The sequence below is a fragment of the Chiloscyllium plagiosum genome, unplaced genomic scaffold (genome assembly GCF_037043375.1).
Source record: "Chiloscyllium plagiosum isolate Xiang-an unplaced genomic scaffold, Cpla_swu_hap1 HiC_scaffold_5, whole genome shotgun sequence".
In the NCBI taxonomy this organism is placed as follows: domain Eukaryota; kingdom Metazoa; phylum Chordata; class Chondrichthyes; order Orectolobiformes; family Hemiscylliidae; genus Chiloscyllium; species Chiloscyllium plagiosum.
Genome location: NW_028270143.1, coordinates 51788645 through 51807264, shown reverse-complemented (window position 1 = coordinate 51807264; position 18620 = coordinate 51788645). Strand labels below are relative to the sequence as shown.

The 18620-nt window shown below is 39.5% G+C and overlaps 1 protein-coding gene across 2 annotated transcripts in view; it reads right to left on the bottom strand.

Annotated features, from left to right (window-relative positions):
- Window positions 1-18271, bottom strand: part of bag1 (BAG cochaperone 1) — a 28157-nt gene extending 9886 nt beyond the window's left edge. The window contains exons 1-7 of one of the 2 annotated variants that reach the window (XM_043689979.2): window positions 18163-18271; window positions 17344-17472; window positions 14111-14193; window positions 11909-12022; window positions 8468-8575; window positions 5425-5487; window positions 4431-4550 (exon numbers count right to left, since the gene is read on the bottom strand). In XM_043689979.2, coding sequence (XP_043545914.2) covers window positions 4461-4550; window positions 5425-5487; window positions 8468-8575; window positions 11909-12022; window positions 14111-14193; window positions 17344-17472; window positions 18163-18199 — 624 coding nt within the window. In that variant the 5' untranslated portion in view covers window positions 18200-18271 and the 3' untranslated portion in view covers window positions 4431-4460. Of the gene's footprint in view, window positions 1-4430; window positions 4551-5424; window positions 5488-8467; window positions 8576-11908; window positions 12023-14110; window positions 14194-17343; window positions 17473-17889; window positions 17912-18162 lie in introns of those variants that run through there. The other variant, XM_043689980.2, reaches the window with a different exon arrangement.
- Between the last annotated feature and the right edge of the window lie 349 nt (window positions 18272-18620).

Sequence of the window (18620 nt, the reverse complement as noted above, 5' to 3'; positions counted from 1 at the left end):
CTTCATGGATCTTTTGACTTTAAAAAATAAAAGGTTTTGAGTGGGACAAATATAGTAAGTTAGAAGTAGCACAAGATGAATATAGCTGATTGATTTTAGCATGCACTATGGCAGATTTGGACCTATCTGATTAGCTACACTACATGCATGAAAGAACTTGTATGTTCCTCACATTCCTTTTAATTCTTCCTGCTACTGCATGTGCTTTCAAAGTCCACACACAACAATGGACTCTGGAACTGGAAGCTAATACATGTCAGTAGAGTCATAGAGATGTACAGCATGGAAACAGACCCTTTGGTCCAACTCGTCCATTCCGATCAGATATCCCAACCCAATCTAGACTCACCTGCCAGCACCCGGTCCATATCCCTCCAAACCCTTCCTATTCATATACCCATCCAAATGCCTCTTAAATGTTGTAATTGTACCAGCCTCCACCACATCCTCTGGCAGCTCATTCCATACACGTACCACCCTCTACGTGAAAAAGTCGCCCCTTAGGTCTCTTTTATATCTTTCCCCTCTCACCCTAAACCTATGCCTTCTAGTTCTGGACTCCCTGACCCCAGGGAAAAGACTTTGTCTATTTATCCTATCCATGCCCCTCATAATTTTGTAAACCTCTATAAGGTCACCCCTCAGACTCCGACGCTCCAGGGAAAACAGCCCCAGCCTGTTCAGCCTATCCCCGTAGCTCAAATCCTCCAACCCTGGCAACATCCTTATAAATCTTTTCTGAATCCTTTCAAGTTTCACAACATCTTTTTGATAGGAAGGAGACCAGAATTGCACGCAGTATTCCAACAGTGCCCTAACCAATGTCCTGTACAGCCGCAACATGACCTCCCAACTCCTGTACTCAATACTCTGACCAATAAAGGAAAGCATAATAAATGCCTTCTTCACTATCCTATCTACCTGTGACTCCACTTTCAAGGAGCTATGAACCTGCACTCCGTGATCTCTTTGTTCAGCAACACTCCCTAGGACCTTACCATTAAGTGTATAAGTCCTGCTAAGATTTGCTTTCCCAAAATGCAGCACCTCGCATTTATCTGAATTAAACTCCATCTGCCTCTTCTCAGCCCATTGGCCCATCTCGTCCAGATCCTGTTATAATCTGAGGTAACCCTCTTCGCTGTCCACTACACCTCCAATTTTGGTGTCATCTGCAAACTTACTAACTGTACCTCTTATGCTCACATCCAAATCATTTATGTAAATGACAAAAAGTAGAGGGCCCAGCACCGATCCTTGTGGCACGCCACTGGTCACAGGCCTCCAGTCTGAAAAACAACTCTCCACCACCACACTCTGTCTTCTACCTTTGAGCCAGTTCTGTATCCAAATGGCTAGTTCTCCCTGTATTCCATGAGATCTAACCTTGCTAATCAGTCTCCCATGGGGAACCTTGTCGAACGCCTTACTGAAGTCCATATAGATCACATCTTCTGCTCTGCCCTCATCAATCTTTGTTACTTCTTCAAAAAACTCAATCAAGTTTGTGAGACATGATTTCGCACGCACAAAGCCATGTTGACTATCCCTAATCAGTCCTTGCCTTTCCAAATACATGTACATCGTGTCCCTCAGGATTCCCTCCAACAACTTGCCCACCAACGACGTCAGGCTCACCGGTCTATAGTTCCCTGGCTTGTCTTACCCGCCCTTCTTAAACAGTGGCAACACATTTGCCAACCTCTAGTCTTCCGGCACCTCACCTGTGACTATCGATGATAAAAATATCTCAGCAAGAGGCCCAGGAATCACTTCTCTAGCTTCCCACAGAGTTCTCAGGTATATCTGATCAGGTCCTGGGGATTTATCCACCTTTAACCGTTTCAAGACATCCAACACTTCCTCCTCTGTAATCTGGACATTTTTCAAGATGTCACCATCTATTTCCCTACATTCTATATCTTCCATATCCTTTTCCAGAGTAAATACTGATGCAAAATACTAATTTAGTATCTCTCCCATTTTCTGCGACTCCACACAAAGGCCACCTTGCTGATCTTTGAGGGGCCCTATTCTCTCCCTAGTTACCCTTTTGTCCTTATGTATTCGTAAAAACACTTATGGATTCTTCTTAACTCTTATTTGCCAAATCTAACTCATGTCCCCTTTTTGCCCTCCTGATTTCCCTCTTAAGTATACTCCTACTGCCTTTATACTCTTCTAAGGATTCACTCGATCTATCCTGTCTATACCTGACATATGCTTCCTTTTTCTTTACCAAACCCTCAATTTCTTTAGTCATCCAGCATTCCCTACACCTACCAGCCTTCCCTTTCACCCTGACAGGAATATACTTTCTCTGGATTCTTATTATCTCATTTCTGAAGGCTTCCCATTTTCCAGCCATCCCTTTACCTGCGAACATCTGCCTCCAATCAGCTTTCAAAAGTTCTTACCTAATACCATCAAAATTGGCCTTTCTCCAATTTAGAACTTCAACTTTTAGATCTGGTCTATCCTTTTTCATCACTATTTTAAAACGAATAGAATTATGGTCGCTGGCCCCAAAGTGCTCCCCAACTGACACCTCAGTCACCTGCCCTGCCTTATTTCCCAAGAGTAGGTCACATTTTGCACCTTCTCTAGTAGGTACATCCACATACTGAATCAGAAACTTGTCTTGTACACACTTAAGAAATTCCTCTCCATCTAAACCTTTAACACTATGGCAGTCCCAGTTGATGTTTGGAAAGTTAAAATCCCCTACCATAACCACCCTATTATTCTTACAGATAGCTGAGATTTCCTTACAAGTTTGTTTCTCAATTTCCCTCTGACTACTGGGGGGTTTATAATACAATCCCAATAATGTGATCATCCCTTTCTTATTTCTCAGTTCCACCCAAATAACTTCCCTGGATGTATTTCCGGGAATATCCTCCCTCAGCATAGCTGTAATGCTATCCTTTACTAAAAATGCCACTCTCCCTCCTCTCTTGCCTCCCTTTCTATCCTTCTTGTAGCATTTGTACCCTGGAACATTCAGCTGCCAGTCCTGCCCATCCCTGAGCCATGATTCCATAATTGCTATGATATCCCAGTCCCATGTTCCTAACCATGCCCTGAGTTCATCTGCCTTCCCTGTTAGGCCCCTTGCATTGAAATAAGTGCAGTTTAATTTATTAGTCCTACCTTGTCCCTGACTGTTTGACTCACTTCTGTTCTCAGCTGTACCCGTCTCAGACCAATCTCTTTCCTTACTATCTCCCTAGGTCTCACCCCCCCACTTTACTAGTTTAAATTCTCCCAAGCAGTTCTAGCAAATTTCCCTGCCAGTATATTAGTCCCCTTCCAATTTAGGTGCAATCCGTCCTTCTTGTACAGGTCACTTCTACCCCAAAATAGATTCCAATGATCCAAAAATGTGAATCCTTCTCCCATGTGTGGATGTGTGGATCTCTGAGCAGTCACACAGCTTAGAGGGAAATTTGTTTGTGATTGATTGAAATGTTAGAAATATTCATATGAACATTATTATACTAATCTTTAATTAGTTATATGTCTGTCATGGTATTTTATAATCAGAGATTTATATGCTACAGGAAACAGCTATTCAGTATCTTGTTCATCTTCAGCCTCAAGATAGAAGATTTGAAAGTGATATGGCAAAAGGTGGGGTGGGGGTCGCATTGTAGTACTCCATCTGAGGGTGATCGAGTGTTTTATACAGGTTTATTATAACTTATTTGTTTTTGTCTACTTTTTCCTCATTTATCAAGCCCAGGATCCTTTATGCTTTATTACTTGTGGTCTCAAACTCCCCTGCAACCTTCAAAGATGTGTACACATCTGTAATGTAGTTATCATTAGCTGTGTTAAACATAAACTGACCTTTTGCCCCACATTCCGTCACTTTCCACATTAATCTCATTGAACCATGTACTTTGAATCTAAAAAGAATGGGAACTGCCCCAAAACTGAAAGCAAAGGTGTGTTACAATAGCGTAGAATTTAATTGCCTCTAAAGTGAATAAGCAGTTAAGCTTCAGCAATTATTTGGAGTAGCACTTTTAATAGTTATTCATGATCCCTCCAATGAATCTGAAATAAATTAGACATATTAAATGAAGTAATTTATTAAGGAATACCTTTTGACTAACAACTACCACATGCAAACAGTCCAACATACTGCTAGAATACAAAAACATTTATTTCAGTGCCAACTACATGCATTAATGTTTACGACCCGCAGTGTTTCAAAACAACCTGGTATCTTTATAGTAATAGAGAACCTTCTGATGTGACAATGTAGGAGGTAATTATCAGAGGAAATGTGTTACTGTCCTGGAAAGCAATTGGTTACCTTTATTACAAAGTTTCCATTCTCTAAATCATTATTTACACCAGGTTGTGAGTTATTTAAAAGTTCTTAGATTAAATGGTAAAATCTAGACAGGGTGGTTCCTTACTATCATACTCCTTTGTTATTTTCTGTAAAATCAGTCAGCAAGAGTGAGATTCTTTGATTGAAGCTTCTCTAGTTGCTGTGAGATATTTGTTTCAATGACATCACACTGAGCCAAGTAATTCTGAGGCAAAAAAAGAAAAAAAAATCACATTTGGAGATAATGTAGAAGTCTTACGTATACATTTGATGGCAGCTTTCTGGGCTGGGAGTATGAACTTGCCACATCTGGGAGAGACTGCCATTTGCTTACCAACTGTTACGCAGTGTCTACTTATAATTTGCTTAATAGTGGACAGAACTAGTGGGATACCTTGGCAAGCTATTCCCCTCCCTGACAGAAGGGCATCTTTGCAAGTACTACCTGCCCCAATCAAGTCCCTCAGGCTTCAAGGATGTTTTTAAACCCATCAGTAGTTAACAGCATGTTGTTGTCACCCACACTCTAAATATTTAGTTCAACCTCTCTGATTGCTTAGACCTAATACTTCCAAGCCATTAGAGTTGGCCAGGAAATGTAAACTGGCTATTACCCAGCTAGACCCAATACTTCGGCTACTGGTCTCAGACTGGTAAACAGAGCATCAAACTTGAAATTTCCAGACTTCTTGATTGTTTGTGTTGGGGCTTAGCATCTAAACCATTTACACATCCGATTTGACTAAATCGAAGCAAAATATCCACTGTTCAGGTTTTGAATTTTCAATGTTTCAGATTTAAATTAAACAAACTCTAGGAAGTGTAGTCAATTTATAAAAACAAGCCACTTAAAATGTAGATTAATAAGTAGTAAAGCACTCAAGACAGTTTTGTTCTAAACATCAGTTGAGTCAGTAATACTGGTTACAGGAGATGAAAGCTGAAATTCCAATCTAACAAATTAACATTGTTATCAATTAAATTGGGTACCAATTACACACAGTACAGTATGAGAGAGAGTCTGACTTTCAAACATTTGCAAGATATCCCTTAAATTTCAATATACAAGACCAACTCACCTGTACATTCTTTACAAGACTTTTTCTCTTATGTCTGCAGTCACTAAAGTCATCAGGCAAACTCTTGAAAATAAATTCAAAATATTTTACTTGTAAGGAACAAACAGTATAAATGCATAAATTTGACTTACTGTGTGTTTAAAACTTAAATTTAGTTTGGAATTTCCTAACAGAGAGGACAGTGCACTGTGATACTGGTCATTGCATCAGGTTTGTTAAATATTATGTTCCAGGACCTGTTACATGCATCTTCCTTTAAACTTGAGTCACTATTAGCTCTGACTGGAGTCATGCAGTACTGGCTGTACTTAAATAAGATTTTAACCCAATGTGCTTCAAAAATTAAAATTATTTTTTCTATGTTCATCATTCAAGTAGTTTCACCATTAGTTTCATGTTGTTCAACAGATGTCACAATTTTGCATTTGCTTATTCACAAACAACATTTGCTTGTTTGTAATTAAACTAAAGTCAATCTTTGATCACACAAAGATATCGCACATCCTGCAGGAAAATAACTGTTGAATGATACATACTGTTAACTTCTGTTTTTGGTATAAATTCAATTTGACATTCCTACATCGATCAGTTGGAGTTAAATGGCAGTATTAATTGCAACCATTGTATTAAATGTCTCAATCATGAGTAGTATATGATCAGAGGACATTTTAAAATATTCTGCAATATTACTGAATAGTTAAGAGTTTAAAATAAGACAACACTATAGGAATTCACTGAAAATAAAGTACAGATGTACAAGACTGATGATTTGGGCTACCATTCATTATCTCACTTAATTTCTGAATTAACACATCAAAAATAACCTGAAAGCACCCTGCTATAAATTTTCCCATGTGGATTAAAAGCATTGCTGCAACAGGACACAAGTCAGCTGTTCAGCCCCTTGAAGATTCTGTCATTCTATTGAATCATGGAGGATATGTACCACAACAGCCAATTACTTAACTTTGCTCCATATTCCTTGTATTAATCTGAGTTTTAAATTTCAATTAGCCTTCATCCTTTTAGTTAACTTCCAGATTTGCACTACATCTTGTGTGAAGTTGGACTTCCTGATATCATTCCTGTCCAATTCTAATGTTAATATTATGTCATATTGCTCCAGATTACACCATCAGAGAAAATAGTTGATCCCCTCAATTTAACGATTTCTTATTTTTCTGGCCTCAATCTGATCTTCATTCAATCTTCTAGATTTGAGGAAGTTAAAAGCCAAATGCATTTGCCCTCCGGATTTAATCCTTAAGCCCCAGTAGCATTCTGATTAAACTATGCACATAACCCCTAAGTCAATATGTCCAAAGAATGGTATAAAGTACATGTATCCAACAACCCAGTTTCACCCATCAAAATTGGACACTATTTCTGATCCTGATTCAACAAACAATAGCCGATTATCGGGTAACGTGGTAGGAGGTCAGATCAGGAAGTCAGCAGTGAATCAATGGTTTCATTTAATCCTCTAACTTGGAGGGCAATTATTGAGCCTAAGTAAATCAGAACCATCCAAAGTCTCCGATTCAAAGTAGAAGACTTCTGTGGAGCTTCCTGATGCTGGGTTATATGCCCCAGAGAAATTTCAATTGTCTGGGCAATTCCCACAGAGTTACCTGTATCAGGATTTCCACATGCTCCTAGGCCGTAATGGCTATCTTCCAATTGAAATATCAGGGCCAATGTCCCAAACGTAGTTGGAGAAGGACTGGAAAACTGAATTTTATCCCTCTTGAGCTGAAGACCAAAGTTATATTTATCTTTCTCATTATGTTCACGGACACAGAAGTCCCTTTGTTCATCTATAGATCTTAATTAACCATTAAGGAGGTTTTCTGATTTGTTCTTCCCTATGCTGCACTAAATATGCCAGTTGTGTCCACACACATGGTCTACCTATTTTTATAGTTACTGTGCCTTGACACATCCAAACCAAGTTGTTATATATATATATATATATATATATATAAAATTAAAATTTTAACATGGACCTACACAACTAAACTAATACATGAATTGAGAATGGTTCTTGAGTTTCTCTCTTGCCATGTGTTTTCAATTTTGAATTATGTCTGAAGTAATAAAAAAGTGGCACGAATCCTATTTAAACGTGGACAAATGCTACTGAAACAGACATTTCTCAAGGATCAACTACATTCATTCATATCATTGAGAAATTATTTTAGTTGCTTATACCTTTAAAACAAGAGGAACAAGAGTTTAATATTGGGAACACTAGGAGTGGGAATCAACCCATCAGATCCATCTGCCATTCAGTTAAATCATTGTGGATCATCTATCTCAATACCATCTTCCCAAGCTATCCTCATACCCAAAGATGTCTTCAGTATCCAGAAATCTTATTGATTTCTGTCTCAAACATGTTTATGATTGACTTTCCACAGCTCACTGTGAAAGAGAATTCCAAAGATTCACCAGCCTCATCTTAGTCTTAAAATGCCAACCCCTTATCCTGAGACTCTATCTTCTGGTTCTAAACTCACCAGCTTAGGAAAACATCCCATTTACATCTACCTAGTCAAACCATGTAAAAAAGAAAAGTTTAAGTTTCTACATGGTCACATTTCATTAATCAAAACACTATCCTCAAAATAAATTCTGAACATATTGCAGGAAAGAGCTGATCAGAATATGACTTGTTCAAATGCGTTGACTGTTACATTTAGCTATAATTTAAATGTTATACAATATATTGTCTATGTCTTGATTAAAATTTATTGCAGGCTGGTGTTCACAGCTGATCCATTTTTGCTGAAGGAAGTTTAATTATCAACATGCAAGCACTTGAAAAATAATTTTCCAAAGGGCTGGACGGAAAGAGATTTTTGGAAATAAAGCAATACATTGAACTAAGGTATCGAAAATTGTGAACTTTTTTTAACAGAAATAGAATTCATGAAAATGTACACTGCAGACTAATGAGAAAAACACAAATTTTCAGTTAACTACCACCCCTCCAGAAACTCTATTTATGTAATCTGTATACATTTGTAATTTTCTCACCCACCATAGCATCAATCTGTTCAAGAAACTTCATACACTGTTCCGATGTGCTCTTCACTTTCTTCTCTAATTTGCTTAATGCGGCTGATTGAAGATCTTGGGCAAGGAACCCCTAGATGACAACAAAATCTCAGCACAAATTATTTTATCCTTGTACATCATGTTTTATACATCCAATGGTGCCAGTTAAACCAAATCCTTAACATCACAGGAAACTACCAAAAATGCTCAGCTGTAATTCTTTGTCAGATCCACTGACTCTTAATAGGGGCATGAATAGGGTAAATAGACAAAGTATTTTCCCCGAGGTGGGGGAGTCCAGAACTAGTGGGCATAGGTTTAGGGTGAGAGGGGAAAGATTTAAAAGGGATCTAAAAGGCAACTTTTTAACACAGAGGAGGGGGCATGTATGAAATGAGCTGCCAGAGGAAGGGGTGGAGACTGGTACAATTACACCATTTAAAAGGCATCTGGATGGGTAAAGGAATAGGAAGGACATAGAGGGATATGAGCCAAGTGCTGGCAAATGGGACTAGATTAGGTTAGGATATCTGGTCGGCATGGACGAGTTAGACCAAAGGGTCTGTTTCCATGCTGTACGACTCTATGAATCTATTTATAAAATATGGTGAAGTACCCAAGATTTTATTGCATTAGGTGTGTATCATTAGTTGAGTATTGCCGCAAAAAAATCTTGTTGAAGCTTCTTGCCCTGCACTCAGCAGGACATTTGGCAAAACAGGTAAACAAAGAAGACAGGAGTAGGCAAATAGACCCATCAGCCTGCTCAATTATTCAATAGAATCATGGCTGATCACTGAGCTTAGATCCTAATTGCCACAAGAGCTCTATCGACTTCCTTCTTCAAAACACAATGTTTTTGCCTCAACTGCTTTCTCTGTAACTGAGTTCCACAGGTTCACCACTCTCGGAGTGAAGACATTTCTCCTCATCTCAGTCCTACAAGATTTATCCCTTATCCTTAATCTATGAACCATAGTTCTGGATTCCCCTACCATCTGGAACATCCTTCCTGCATCTAGCCTGTCTAGCCATCTTATAATGTTATAGGCTTCTACAGGATCCTGTCTCATTCTTCTAAAGCCGAGAATACAATCCTAACCAACTCAGTCTTTCATTACATGTCAGTCCTGCCATCCCAACAATCAATTTGGTAAACTTTTGCTTAACCTCTTCTACAGCAACATCCTTCCTCAGATAAGGAGACCAAAACTGCACACTATATTCCAGGTATGGCCGCACCAATGCCCTGTATAATTGCAGTAAAACTTTTTTTTTCATTCATTCACGGGACGTGGGTGTCATTGACTGGCCAACATTTATTGCCCATCCCGAGTTGCACTTGACAAAGTGTTGGTGAGTTGACTTCTTGAATCACTGCAGTCCACGTTCTGTAGGTTGCTTCACAATACCCTTAGGAATGGGAATTCCGGATTTTTGACCAAGCATCAGTGAAAGAACGGCAATATATATCCAAGTCTGGATGGTGAGGGGCTTGGAGGGGAACTTGTTGGTGGTGTTGCTCCCATGTATCTGCTGCCTAGTTGGAAGTGCTCGTGGGTTTCGAAGGCACTGTCTGAGGATCTTTGGTGAATTTCTGCAGTGCATCTTATAGATAGCAGCAGCAGCATGTACTGAGTGTCAGTAGAAGAGGGAATGGATATTTGTAGATGTTGTGCCAATCAAGCAGGCTACTTTGGCCTGGATGTGTCAGGTTTTTAAAATATTGTTGGAACTTCACCCATCTAGGCATATGGGGAGTATTCCATCGCATTCCTGACTAGTACCTTGTATATGGTGGACAGACACTGGGGAGGCAGGTGGTGAGTTACACACCACAGTATTCCTAGTCTCTCACGTTGTTCCTGTACTCAAATCCTCTAGCTATGAAGGCCAATATACAGTTCACCTTCTTTATTACCTGCTTCCTTTCAGTGACTAATGCACAAGAACACCCCAGGTCTCAATGACCATTCCCCTTTCTCAATTTACAACCTTTCAAGTAATAATTTGCCTTTCTATTTTTGCTACCAAAGTGATAACCTCCAATTTACGCATTTTATACTGCATGTAGTATGCACTTGTCCATTCACCCAACGTATGCAAATCATGCTGAAGCATCTCTGCATCCTTCTCATAGGTCACCCTTCCACTCAGCTTTGTGTCATCTGAACATTTTGAGTTATTGCATTTAGTTGCCTCATTTAAATTATTAACATATTTTGTGAATGTCTGAGTACCTCAATACCAGCAGCTGAGATCTGTAGAACTTGCCATGCCAGGTATAGTCTCTGCCACTAGGTGAGCCTAGTTTCTCTGGGACATTGCCACAAAGAATTACAGGAAGACAGCCTGGCAGAGCCAACCACTTTAGGCTGGTTGCAGGGCAAGTTATTACTTTTTAAAGGAGTCAGTTATGAATTCAGATAAACTAGAGATGAGACGGAATTAAACTTCATCCCAAAGAATGGAATTATTTTAATGCATAATAAAAGCATGAAGGCAAAATTTAATTAATACAGTATCACACTAGTCACTGTTTGCATTCAGTAAATGACCCTTTCATTCCTTCTCTTCATTTCTTGTCTGTGAACTAATTTTTTATCCATCTTAATACACTACCCTCAATCCCATGCACGTTAATATTACCCATTACTCTTTGATGCAGGACTTTGTTAAAAATAAACAATACCACCATTTCCAGGATAATTAGGGATAGGCAATAAATGTTGCCCTAGCCAGCGATGCCCAGATCCATGAACAAATAAAAAAAAGTCAAGACAGTAAAGGTTAGCATGTCAATATGAAATAACAGCTGAGTCCAGTCCTGTCCTGAACTACATTAGTTAATATTCCTAGACCATACATTGAGGCCAAATGAAATACACCCAACTGCAAAAATGAAATTCAGTAGTTATAACCTGAAAGGTTAACTTGGGATTTACATTTCTACACTGAGCTATTAAGAGAGACAATGTTCACAAGCAATTTTCTGAAACAATTACTAATAAAATTAGAACGGTAAAAGCTGTTTCAATAAAGAAACAACACTGTCATAATATTTCTGTGTTCCAATAACACAAATGTCGGAACCTTCCCAATACAGTGTTCCTGCAAGTAACAGATTTGCAGTGCCCAAGCAAACTGACAGAATGTATCCAAACACGACCAGAGAAGTTGAACAGTTTATGATCAGTGCATGAGAATGATATGTCAGTTATTTTAGTTAAGATACTCAGCTGCCACTGAAAGGAATGAAACTTTAATGGCATATTTCACACACAGCCAGTGATCCAAAATATGGGTACAACTATGTTTGAAAAGAAGCCAGCAATCTAGCTGCATTTATTTTACAGGGAGGAGAACTTAATACCAAGAATAGTAAAATTACAGTATTTTCAAAGATAAATAAGAAGCATCTCACATTCTGAATGCCTGTCAGCTCTGCATTAATTTCTTCCAGTTTGTGGGAGAGCTGGTCTGTGGATTTTTCCAGCTCCTTTAACTTCTTTAATTCAGCTTCCTCTTCAGGACTGTTCTGCAAAGTGAAAGAATATGATGGGATCAGGATGGAGCCATAAACTGGGAACTGTGAGCTAAAGATGACTTGTGGACTTGTGTTAAAAGGAAAACAAATCAAACAAGCTTTTATTTATTCACGAGGCCTGGACTGCAGGATGGTTCCAGAAGAAAAGGCTCTGCAGATGATTTATCACTTGGGAACAGCAGACAGCAGAAGTTGGTTATTAATGAGGCCAATACCTGGGAATTGGTTCCAGCAAGTCTGGAAAGATATTATGCTCAAGCAGGTGGCAGATGTTGAATGGTAACTGGGACCTCATGGAGTAAATGGTCAGTCTTCTGTGAGTGGTCACAGTTTGAATTGGGTTTTGGACTGCATTTTATGTGGGAAAGAATCTGGCTGTTGACACTACAGCATAAAGATTAGAAAGCTCCCTGCCTAACCTCCTACGAGCAGCTCTTGAAAGCTGAGAGAATAGAAGACTAAGGTTAAGTGTTACTGCCTTTAACTGAGTGAACTGTAAAGGTGACCACAATCAATATCTTCATAAAGTAAACCATGAAACCATCACCTATGCATTGTAAAAACCACTTAAGTAATCTGGTCAGTTTTGTTATTTACTGTTATTTATCCATTAATTGCATTTATCTGCCTGCCTTTGTGTGAATGGAGCTGAAAACAATAAATTTTGGGTTTACAGCATTACTTCGTTGCTTAATTTTGCTCTACTAAAATAATTGTATTAAAAATAAATAGCTAAGTTTTTTTTGTTTAAGCTTAAACTGGTGTCAAAAATGATTATTCACAATGGTTATTTAAAATCTTATTAGGAACCATTTGGTCAATTTTGAGAATCTTTTGATGGCTTTACTTTTACTGCATTGTGAATACAGAGGAAGGAAGGCTGATTTGGTTTGGCTGTCTGTCATAACAACATTTCCTCTGGCATCTTCCAATCCCAGCTGTCCCTGGAGGAATGCCATTGGAGCAGAGCCGAGTTGAGAAATAACAAGACACTTTCACAGCTGTGGCAGTACGGCAATTTTAAAGGTCTGGTCTAAATGTGAGTGAACGGATTCATGGGAGGGTGGGCAAGGTAGAGAGGTGGATGAGTCAGTAGTCAGTGGTCAGATCTGGTCAAGAGGGTAGTCAACACAGGGTAGCAGTTGGGTCAGTAAGTCTGATCTGATCCAGAGAGTGGCTGGGTCCCAGGGAGGTGGTAGTTGGATTGGGTCAAGAAGGGTAGTCAATTTGGAAATGGGCTGGTTAGATCTGATTGGGAGGGTGGTCAGGTTGAGAGTTGAATGGATGGTTGGGGAATTGATTGAGAATGATTGGGTTATATCAGAAGCAAGTAATCAGGGCAGTTAGGAGGGGTAAATGCAGAGATGGGAGTGAGATTGATTGGAGGGTTACCCAGATGTTAGACGAGGTCTTAATCTAACAGTTAATATAACATTTCCTAGGTAATTACCCAGGAAACTACTGCAGATTGCTCGCTTCTGACTCTAACTCAGAGACATTTGTGGAGGGTCCAGACCTGCTATGGAATTGACCATAAACTTCCAGATATTTCCCACATAGGATCACGCATGTATGTTCCAAAGCATCTTGCCACACACCTTCAGCCATACACGACAGAGAGCAGATGTATAATTGGAGGTGTACAAATTTAACATCCTGCTGATGGATTACTAAATGAGTAACAGTGTAAAAATAAGTAAAACGTCTTTCTGAATATGTGCCTGTTGTTCCAGCTGACATCAAGTAATTCTTGCTGTGTTTATTCATAGAGACAGATTTGTAATTTGAATGGCCAAAATTCAAGGCATAGACTAGGCATTTCCCTACACAAGAAGGATGATGCAATAGGCCATGTCACCCAGATTACTCTCATGTACCTTATTTAGAACAGGCAATCTGTCTACTCCGATGACAAAGGAAACATGGCATGGCCGAGGAAAACCATACAAATGAAGGAGAAATCAAGAAAATAGTACTTTTTTAAAAAAAAAGGAAAATATAACTTAGATCTAGAAAGCACAAAACAATATTTTAGACACGTTGGAAAAATTCTTTGACAGAAAAGTTATACAAATTTACCTTTTTGCCGATCATCATTATTTTACAGCCATTTTTAACACCAAGAACAGACAAAGGCTGTTCCATTTCTTTGAGAGATTTACCTATGTGACACAGAAGAATAAAACCATTAAAAATATTGTTAGCAATTTTGACACTTTTAACTGAACTTACACATAGTGTCTGAAGTGTCCTATGGTTTTTGGTAGCCTGTACCAACTACTTCAAGTTTAAAGGTTCAATTCCTAGCATGGCAAGTTATATTCTAAAATCAATGTCAATTTACGGGCAAGCACCAGAAAACAACAGAAGACATATAAACCCAACCTCTTTCTGGGAAGGAAACTTCCTTTGTGCCACACAAAGACTTATGACACATGCTGTACACCATGGTTATGACAATGCTGTCACTTTAAGAAAGTTATTTTGTCCTGGGTTTTTTGAAAAGAGATTGTAAAGGCAGAGGTGTAGGACTGGCTATTATAAAAATAAAGCTTAAGTGAACTTAGGAGGCCATTAGGTTGTTTTAAAACAGTTTGAACAGTGAAAGGGGAGTGGCTAGCTCTCACATTTAAGGCTTTCTCATTTTTTTTAGTTGTAGCAGGCAGTAGCTGTCTGGGGTCTCAGAAGGGTAGGAAGGCTTCAGTAAATGATTCCTAGCTGTTACTTTCTCCGAGATCTCTCTTGATGTTGTTTCCTCCTGGATTGGAGAACTGCATGTAAGAATCTGTGTCTGAATTAACCTTTTCTGCCAAGGGGGTGTGTTTATGGGATGTTACTATGTTGGAATTGTTAATTAGTAATGGATACTGCATCTATCATTCCGTTAAGTTTTTCAATAGTTATTTTAAATTCCTCTTTCTTTTGTTTGTATTTTAACTATAGCATTTAAATTAATTGTGTTCTGTTTAAAGTCGCATCAGCTTTGGAACACGCACTTCACATCTATCTTTAAAATAAGAAAAAGGTAGGATCTAGGCTACCTTCTCATAAAAGGGACAGCAGCAACCTGGACTTTAAATTGGCTGCGTGAAAGGAAAATAATGGTCAATGGACATTTTTAGGGCTGGTGGAAGACTTGTAGCGGCAATTCCACCAGGGATCAGCATTGGAACTCTTGCTTTTCCTGACATATTAATTGTCTGGATCTTGGTGGGCAGGAGATAATTTCAAAGTTTGCAAATGACACAACACTTTGAAGAATTGTGAACAGAGGACAGTACGGAATTCTAAAAAGATACTGACAAGTTGGTGGAGAGGGTGGATGGGTGGCAGATGAGATCAATGCAAAGAAGATTTCAAAGTTGAACAGGTTGGGACTCTATTCACTGGAATCTAGAACAATGAAAAGTGATCTCACTGAAACATTCTTAAGTGGTTTGACAGGGTAAACACTGAAGGGATGTTTCCCTACATGGAAAAGTCCAGGACCAGAGGCCATAGTGTTAGATTAAAGGTGTATCAATTTAAGACTGAGATAAGGGATTTCTTCTCTCAGGGCTGAGAGTCTTTGAAACTCCTTGCCATAGAGAGCTGTGGGGACAGAGGCCTTGTGCACATTTACATTCTTGATCAGTATGGGAATCAGGAGTTAAGGGGGGAAGGACAGGAGAGTGAACATAAGGAATATCTGATCAACCTTGATCCTACTGAATGGAAGAACAGGCTCGAGGGACTGATTGGCCTACTCCTTGTTCCTATTTCTTATGATGTTATTATAAGGGCAAGGTGACATATTTTGGCTGAAGAACACTGATAAACAATATAAAATAGGGGGTACAGTTCCAAAGGGGATGCAGGGGCAAAATGGTCCTGGGCATACTGTAGCGCAAATCACTGAAGATGGCAGGAGAGGTGGAGTGATCAATTTTTTAAAAATTGAGTGTTCTCAGCTTTATCAATAGGGGCACAGAGTACAAGAGTAAGGAGCTGATGTTGAACTTGTACAAGACACTGGTTAGAGCTCCACTGCAGTACAGCATACAATTTTGGGTGCCACATTATAGGAAAATTGTGAATGCACTGGGAAGAGTTTAGAAGTGATGTACAAGAATGGTTCCAGGAATGAGAAACTTCATTTGAGAGGATAGATTGAAGAAGTTGGGACTGTTCTCTCAGAGAGAAGGCAGCTGGCAGAAGATCATGGGAGCTCCAGTGGTGCCAAGGAGCTAGTTCATCTGGAGAGTGCTGAAAGAGCCATCAGCCAGATTAGTATTCAGAACTAAACACTGGTTGAAAACTGTATTATCTGCCTATTTCTTTTTGACTAGCAGTGGTAACCTTTAGCTACAGAGCGATTACATTGTAGTTCTGAAACCCAGAGCTTAAGCTGCTACAACTGATGATACTTGCAACATAAATGGTTATCCACAATATAGGCATCATCCTCGAGTTCCCACATCAGGACTGAAGAAGCCCTGCCATTTCTTTGCTTACTCGTGAACCTTGCTACTATGAAAATAATCACAAGTACATTTGGTCTACAACTCACTTAGACACAGTCTCTTTACTGTACTTTCTTTACAGACACATTCAGAAACTGAAATGGACCGGCAAGAGCAAATACAAGAGCGAGTCAAAGACTAGGAAGTCCGAGTTAATTTACCTCCAAACTCCCAAGGTCTACCTAATAAGAAGTCTGGAGTCTATCTGAATAATTTGCAGTTGTCTGGATGACTGTGGCTCCAATAACCGTCTCTCCACCAGAGCACAGTGCCTGCAGTGTAGTGTATACCATCTACAAAAACTGCTGCAGCTTGCCAAGTTTCCTTCAAAAGTAGCACACAAACAGGCAACCTTTACTACCTCAGAGGAAAATGGCAGCAGACACACAATATGTTCACTTCCAAGTCACAAACCATCCTGACATGGAACAATATTGTTGTTCCTTTAAGATCACTAGTGAAACAGCACTGGAGGGGGATCCATGCCAAATGGGCCGTAATGGTTCAAGAAGGTGGCACACCATTTTCAGCTCCAGTGCAATTAGAAATGTGTAATAAATGTTGGTCCTGTCAGTGCTGCACAACTACATAAATAGAAGCTCATGTCCAAGTCAAATATCGCACCAAGATTACAAACAGGCTGGACTGCTAAAAGCATTTATGAGTTGAGATTATAATAAATTATCATAATCCAAGGAATTAACTAATCATGTCAAATTTGTGGAATTTTGCTGTTGCAAGATCACTAGTCACAATAATGATGATAAATTATTTCATACATTGTCCATCTTTCCAGTAAATCATGTATACCTTTGAAAATTAGTTTCTGAAGTTGCTGGGGTACTCCAGTAACTTGAGCAATAACAGTTGCCATGTCTTGTAATGTAGGTTCACATCCTTCCTGTACCGCTGAAATTTCAATCTTGTGTTTTGAACTACCTAAGAATGAAATATAAATCTAATAGTAAACATACTCCTGCTCCCATGATTTTACATTACCATAATAAACAGATGAAAATAATCTATGTGCAGATAAATTACATTCAGTTTAATTGTTGCACACGCCAAGCACAAAAAACTCCAGGCCTTTTGATTCAAACTGCATCTTATTCACATTAAAACATCTCATATTGTAATGCCACAATGTCTCATGTGCTATAAAAATGCGGAATTATATTCACAGAATCAGATAAATTTCAAGAGACCATGCAGGCCTTTATGTTCATAACTGCAGCAGCAATTTAGTTCCACTCCCATCCCTTTCTATGAAACCCCACTGTTTGTTTTCCTCTTCAGATAATTATATTACTGCCCAATGAATCGGTCCTCTACCACAGTAATAAGGCAGTGTCTTACAGTTCATGAAGAGATATATCAGAAATTACTCTGCCCCTCGATCAGTGAGATGGCAGGTTTATTGTAGATGAACGGCCGGGCTGGGCTGCAGATGATTGAAGCCAACTCACTTGGTGAATTAACAGTGAATGCAGACAGGCTGAGTGTGCAGACACAGACAGAGCCTGCCCGGGCTCTGCAGCTCCTGCTGCTCACTGACTGCCCGCTCCCTCCACGCTGCTCTGTTGCTTCCTCCACTAACAGAGGAAGCAGAGCCCAGTCACCGGCCATTACCGTGCATCAGGGTCAGTCCCACCGTATCCCCAGACATGTCTCCTGCAAGAGGATCCCGCTCAACTTCCGCTCCGCAGCGGAAATAGTAACGCAGACGTGGCGGAGACTCGGTCCGGGCGCCATCATTGTGCGGGGCACAATCGGAACACATCCGGAAACAGCGCCATCATTGTGAGGGGCACGGCATGCACAAATCCGGGAGCGACGCCATCTTTGTGAGGGGTATAACCTGAACTGGTGCGGAAATTAATCAGTGGGGCCCATCAAATACAAATAATTTAAAGTTTTAGTTGTACTAGTGATTGTATCCAGCCTCTGCACTGTACTCTGAACTTTCCTAAACCTGAGCAGAGATTTTGTTTGAGGTGGACTAACTTCTTTCCTCTAGAAACTTTCTTCTTTTGCGATTTGATTTGGAGATGCCGGAGTCGGACGGGGGTGGACAAAGTTAAAACTCA